The sequence below is a fragment of the Grammomys surdaster genome, unplaced genomic scaffold (assembly GCF_004785775.1).
Source record: "Grammomys surdaster isolate TR1022 unplaced genomic scaffold, NIH_TR_1.0 192, whole genome shotgun sequence".
NCBI lineage: Eukaryota > Metazoa > Chordata > Mammalia > Rodentia > Muridae > Grammomys > Grammomys surdaster.
This window is the reverse complement of record NW_021604637.1, coordinates 2,293,331-2,300,142: the sequence shown is the minus strand read 5'-3', so window position 1 is coordinate 2,300,142 and position 6,812 is coordinate 2,293,331. Positions and strand designations below refer to the sequence as shown.

The window sequence follows — 6,812 nt, the reverse complement described above, 5'->3', positions numbered from 1 at the left end:
CACAGTGCACAGCACAGGACAGGTGGGACCCACAGTGCACAGCACAGAGGACAGGTGGATTTGGAACTCATGTTGAAGAGGGGTGTGACAGTGCACATCTGTAATTTCACACTCCAGAAACTGAGACAGGACAACCTGGGCTACACAGGGAGACCCTATCTCAAAGCAAACAATGTATATATATATGTGTGTGTGTGTGTGTGTGTGTGTGTGTATACACGTGCATGCATGCATGTGTGCGTGAGTGCACATTTGTGTGTTTATCTGTGGATGTCAGAAGGGAACCTCAGATGCTGTTCCTCAGGCACCTAGTTTAGAGACAAGTTCTCTCACTGGCCTGGAGCTCACCAAGTAGGCTAGGCTTGTCAAGCAGTGATCCCCAGGGATCCACCTACCTCTGCCTCCCCAGTACGAGGTCACAAAGCATGTGTCCCATGCCTGGCTTGACTATCACAGAAGTATTTTAGACCCACTCAGTCTTCTCAGTCTTAATTTGCTGTTTTTGAGACAGGATCTGATGTAGCCCAGTCCAGTTTCAAACTTAATATGTAGCTAAGTATGACACTGAACTTCCTGCCATGTTTCTTCCTCCCAGTGCTTCGTTTAAACTCTGAATGTGTTTAGTTTAGAACAGAAGAATCTCTGAACAGGACTCTCCTAATTAGCTAGATGACATTTTAAAATGATACATTATGGAGATACTCTCTGCTGTTCATTTACTATTTGAATTTTAGGCTGGTGGAGAAAGTGTTTCTCTAAAGCAGAATGTGAAGTAAAGCTGGGCCGAGACAGAGCTCAGCTGCAGAATGGCTTCTTGGCATGTATGGGGCTCTGGGTTTGATTCTCAGCCTTACAAATGACAGCAACAAAACTGGCCATGGTAGTGTGTGCCCGCTGCCCAGTATGTGGGAGTGGAGGGTGCATGTGCCCGCCAGCTGGTACTGGGGACTTAGGCAAGGGCCCCACCTAACATTCCAAGTCTGTCTGAGCTGCAGGGTGAAGCTCTGCTCAAAGTAAAAGGGGGCTGGAGAGATGATCCAGCAGTCATTGGGTACTCTTGGAGAGGATCTGGGTTTTGTTCTTCGCATCATCCCTGGTAACCCCAGTTTCCAGGATCTGACACCCTCCTGCCGTTACAGGTACTGTATGCACCTGGTGCACATACAGACAAGCAGGCACATACACATAATAATAGATAAGTGGTTTTTTTGTTTATTATTTTTAAGTAGTAAGCTGTTTTGTAATGAACGTTTGGGATTGATCGCATTTTGTTATAGGCTAATGCAATTGAACTTTGAAACTCAGCTTTAAAGCTTTGCTTTCCTATACCAAAAGGAACAATTATAAAAGCTCCATTGTTAACTAGTCTATGGCAGACAGTGTGCTTTACTTTACACATACTATGTACAGACTTTTGAGGCCCTAGTAGTCCCATTTCACAGAGGAGGACATTGAGGCGTAGTGAGCATAGTGAGGGGAGTGAGCCACTCTGTCAGGTGGTGAGTTCGTGTGGAACAGTCTGCCACTCAGGCTGTGTCCCTGTCAGTCAGGTCTGGAGAAAATCATTATGAAGGAAAGAGAAGGCCTTTAGTCCTCCTCCTTCCTGACATCCTGTAAGTAGAACATGGCGTTGAGAGAGGGCTTGTGTTTGTGGCAGACTGTAGGCTGACTGTAGGCTGTGCTCAGTTATTGGGGTTTAAGTAAGTAGCAGTGCTGTGCAGGATATAAACAACAATGTTTGTTCCGATCCTAGACTCCGGATGTCGACTTCTGGATCACCCCCATTATCCAGGGGTTTGTGCAGATTGAAGAGCTTGTGGTTAATTACAACGAGTCATCTGATGATGACAAGAGCAGCCCAGAGACACCCTCTCAGGACCCCACTTGTGTAGATGACATTCATCCGAGGTTCCTAGTGGCTCTTCTGTCTCGCAGAAGTAGGCACAGAGCAGGTGAGTAGGAGCATGCAGGCGGGAGTGGAGGAGCTGTGGATGTGCTGAAATGCAAATGACAATCAAGGCCTTGAAAGCAGTTAGCTCCAAACTCCAAAGGCTGGGGTGGAATTAGAGACTGATTTCTGCAGTGGAGGAGAAGGGCAGACTTAGCAAGTCAGACAGAGCAGGCAGCGTGCAGACAGATGATAAGAGAGTCACTTGGGATGTGTCTGAGGACAGTGTTCCAACTAAAAGCCTGTGTCACAGTGATAAATCCTTTCAGAGTGCTAACTAGCCCCTTTGGGAAAACCATTGTCTTTCATTCAGAGGATTCAACTTAGCAGTGATGGGTACAGCTGTGATCTTGGGTATGTTGTTGTTGTTGTTTACCTGTGAATATGTGTAGGCTTCCCAGGCTTTCCTGTAGACAGGTAATTAGGAAGCACAATCTAATCAGATGGTTTTGTTGAGAGTTGTGCTATGTAGCCCAGGCTGGCCTCAAACTTGCAATTTTCTTGCCATAGCCTGCAGAACATTGAAATATCAAGTACCTAACCACCCTGGCTGTGTTTTCATAGCTGTTGCTGCTTTCTGTTTTTCTTCCAGGAATGCGGTATAAACGAAGGGGAGTGGATAAAAACGGAAATGTTGCGAATTATGTGGAGACCGAGCAGTTGATCCATGTTCATAATCATACCCTGTCATTTATTCAAACGCGAGGCTCTGTGCCCGTCTTTTGGAGCCAGGTTGGGTATCGCTATAATCCAAGACCTCGGCTTGACAAAAGTAAGCACTCAGTTATTTGGTTTGCAAGTGAAGATTTCGATGAGAATTTTTAAATAAAAAAATCAGGTGCCAGATAGGTATAAATTTGTTTCATTTAAAACAATAACTCAGGGCTGGGATGTGCTAGAAGCCCTGTTCAATCCCTGTACTGAAACTACACAACAAAAGCCAAGCCTCCCACTGTGATGTGTCCTCACAGGTGACAGAGGTGAGGTAGTAGCCTCAGGACTGAGTCCTCTCCTGGATGTTGCAGCTTCTCAGCTAGCAAATAAAGAGCCTCACTTCACAGACTCTGACCTGCTGTGGCTTTGAAGCTTATCTTCTAGAACATCTAACTCTGGGGAGGGAGGAATGTAGCCAGAGTGTGTAGGAGCAGGGAGTGTGTTAACAAAACAGCTGTGCGCAGGAAGTCAGTGAGAGATACGGGCTGTTTTGAAACATTTAAGATTGATTTTCTTAGAATATTTTAACTTTAGTATCAAACTATCATTTTCATTTTCTTATTTTAAGTCACATGAAACCTTTACTGAAAGGTAGGGTGTGTATTGAGTGCATGTGTGCACATGCATCCATGTATGTGCCTGCGTGTGTGTTTATAGTTTCATAGTTGGTACTTTCAGATATATTTCAGCTCAGTCTAATTGGGAAAAAAGAAATACCAATTTAAACTGTTAATACATTTTTAAAAAGTAGGCCCTACCATGGTAGTGCATGTTCTTGATCCTGCACTCAGGAGGCAGAGGCCGGGGAATCTCTGGTCTACATAGTGAGCCCCAGGACAGCCAGTGCAACACAGACAAACCTTATCTTGAAAAATAAATAAGAAAATAAGAATAAAGATGGAGTAGGTGGGGCTAGAGATGGCTCAGTGGTTAAGAGCACTGACTGCTCTTCCAGAGGCTGTGAGTTCAATTCCAGCAACCACATGGTGGCTCACAACCATCTGTAGTAGGATCCAATGCCCTCTTCTGGTGTGTCTGAAGACAGCTACAGTGTACTCATATAAATAAAATAAATCTTTAAAAACAAAGACAGATGGAGTAGACACTCATCTGTCTCAGCACTGGAAGGAGAAATAGATTTTGTATTGCTTCTTTGCAGGTGAGAAGGAAACGGTCGACTGTTTCTGTGCCCATTTTGAAGAACAACTGAAAATTTACAAAAAACAGGTGGGCTTTAGTATGTAGTAAGAATAATTTCCTTACACGTGGAATTCCATGAAAAAAAAAAACCAAACATGTACTGTTCATAATTAAACAGCCACTTTTAGCATATAGATTAAAGACAGGTAAGCTAAGAATACTCTGGAGACAGCTGCTTTAGCTGTTTGGAGAAAATGGAGTAGGTGCTGTTAGTTGTCACAGACTAGGATAGGCATCTCAGGACCTGGTGTACTCACACGTGGAGTACAGTCAAATAAGGCAGAATGGACTAAAAACCTCTAGGTGGAAAACAAGTTCAATAATTTTGGTACAAGATTAATATATGAAAATCAGTAATGTTCTTGTCTATTAGGAATGACCAATTTGACAGTGTAATGACATGTGAGTCATTTTTTCCTGGCTAGCCTAGTCTACATAGAGAGTTCCAGGCCAGCAAACCAGGCAATATAGTGAGACCCTGTCTTAAAATAAAGGAGAGGAGACGGGAGAGAAGATGCCGAGTTCCTGGTTCAGGAATGGACAGACTCAGTGCTGTATGACTTCTGTTCTTCCCAGATTAGTATCTAGATTCACATAGCTTCAGCCAGAGTCTCATAGGCAACAGGAAGAAAAAAAAATCAGGAAAAAACAAACAATCATTATTTAATAATCATAATCAAAATTTACATAGTTTTATAATAGATAAAAGCAGATATTTGCTTTTAAAAATGGAAACTCAAATGTTGCTAGCAATAGCATAAGTTGGTACAGGCACTTTGAATGTTATTATCAATTAAAATAAAACATAATAATACTTAACTATACTTTTCTTTTTGAAACCCACTATCCATCCACTCCATTCATATATATATATATATGTTTTTTTTTGAGAAAAACTCTTGATCTGAATGTAAAAGGTTAAATATTGAAGCTTTCAGAAGACAGCATAGTGTTTCTGACTTTGAGTCATGAGCAGGATTTATAAAAGCAGTTACCTTATCTTTCTTTGTCTCAAATGTATGATTGTCTATCCAATTTTATTAGTCACTTAATGCCCAACCAGGAAATAGTTGTTTTGGGGCTGGAGGGACGTCTCAGGGATTAATAAGAGTGTGTACTGCTCTGCAGAGGACCTGAGTTTGGATCCCAGCACCCACTCACACAAAAATAAAGAAAGAGAAGAAAAGTGACATGACATATGTCTTCAGTCCCAGCACTTGGAGCCAGGGGCAAGAGGATCTCTGTGAGTTTGAGGCCAGCCTGGTCTACAGAGAGATCACCAGGACAGCCAGGGCTACACAGAGAAACCCTGTATCAATAAACAAAACAAAAATAGTTACTTAAAAAAATAAAAGTAACGTCTGGGGAGATGGCTCCATAGGTAAAGTATGTGACACACAGGTGTGACATGGGCCTGCGTGTGTCCTCAGAGTTCACACACCATCAGGCACAGGGCCATGATCTGTAATCTCAGGGCTCTTCAGGAGAGCTTGGACATGGAGAAAGGAGAATCCTGGAGGTCTATAGGCCAGCTTGCGTTAAACAATACAGATACTGCCCCAAACAAGATGGAAGACAAGGGCCAACATCCAAGGTTGACCTCTGACCTCTGCGAATGTGCTATGCTGTGCAGTCACCACACAAAGATACATACATGTACAAAATAACACTAACCATAATGGAAAAGGAGTAACTTGATTCTTATTTTACATTTTTAATTATTTATTATTTCTAATAATGCACAATAGAAGCTCATGCATAAAATTAAAAAATACTTTTTAAAAAGACATTATGAAGAGAATGAAAGATAATTCAGAGAGTGGGGAGAGGGTGCTGTAGAGTTAAGAGCTCTTCTTGCTCTTGTAGAGGACCCGGGTTCCATCCCTAGAATGCATATGGTGAGTGAGTCCAGTTCCAGGGAATCTGACACCTCCTTTTGACCTCAGAAGGCAGCAGCACCACACATGGTACATATAGATAGATTTAGGCAAAACACACATAAAATAAATCTTTAATAGTTAGGATTTGGTCTGTTATCTTACAGCACATTTGAATGTCTTCTAAATCCATTTAAAAGGATGTACAGTCCAAAATTCTGGACAAAATAATGTAACACACTCTTTATGTACAAGTATATTTTATAAAGTCAAATCCACGAGAGCTGGTGCGTCATCTCATTAATCATCAGGGAAATGCAAATTAAAGCCATGACTCACACACTGGGGAGGCTGAGGGAAACAAGTATGGGAAAGGATGCAGAGCAATTAGCACTTAAATAGAAAAACAGGACCACAAGTGTGCTCAGTCACGGTGCTTATGCAAGAACCTCACTGCAGCATTCAAACCAGGCAGCTGCTGAGGGAGGCCTGAAGGACTGGATATTGTCAGGAATGATTTGGTCTTATTCTACATTGAGTTCCTTAGTAATGTATTGATTCATATTGATTCATGTATTATTGATATTCCTCATTGTAAGTAGCATTAGAAACACTAAGCTATATTTAAATGCAACACAGATGGTAAAAAGGAGCAGTACTGAGGTGTGCACGCCAGGAAATAACCTCGTCCCATCCTCGTCCCTGCTCCCCATTGGCTCACGTCAATATCTAGGGGCTGGTGCTGAGTAGACAGCTCCTGGCCTCCAGCAGTAGCCTGGCAGTGTTCATTTATCTGTGTTATCTGTGTCCTTCTCCTGGGTAATTGCGTTCTGCAGTGAAGGGCCCATGGTCAGGGCAAGTCATCCGTGTGGCTGCATTGCTTTATCTCATAATTGGTTTAAGCTGGGGCTGTTTGACAGAAAGTCTGATGTGGGAAAAGCTTCCTGCTCTAATAAAAGATATACCAGAACCCACAGTGCCCCCAAGGCTGCTTTGTCAGGATTTGATGTCAGGGACTTTTATATCTGTCTCAAGATTGTGAATGAACCAATTGGGCATTTATCCAGTATGCT

At 42.5% G+C, this 6,812-nt stretch overlaps 1 protein-coding gene across 5 annotated transcripts in view; it reads left to right on the top strand.

Moving 5' to 3' along the window:
- Positions 1 to 6,812, top strand: part of Inpp5f (inositol polyphosphate-5-phosphatase F) — an 87,369-nt gene that overhangs the window by 53,914 nt on the left and 26,643 nt on the right. For 3 of the 5 annotated variants that reach the window (XM_028769344.1, XM_028769348.1, XM_028769349.1), the window contains exons 7-9: positions 1,754 to 1,952; positions 2,541 to 2,720; positions 3,822 to 3,889. In XM_028769344.1, the coding sequence (XP_028625177.1) occupies positions 1,754 to 1,952; positions 2,541 to 2,720; positions 3,822 to 3,889 (447 nt within the window). Of the gene's footprint in view, positions 1 to 253; positions 1,140 to 1,753; positions 1,953 to 2,540; positions 2,721 to 3,821; positions 3,890 to 6,812 lie in introns of those variants that run through there. The other 2 variants (XM_028769345.1, XM_028769350.1) reach the window with 2 other exon arrangements.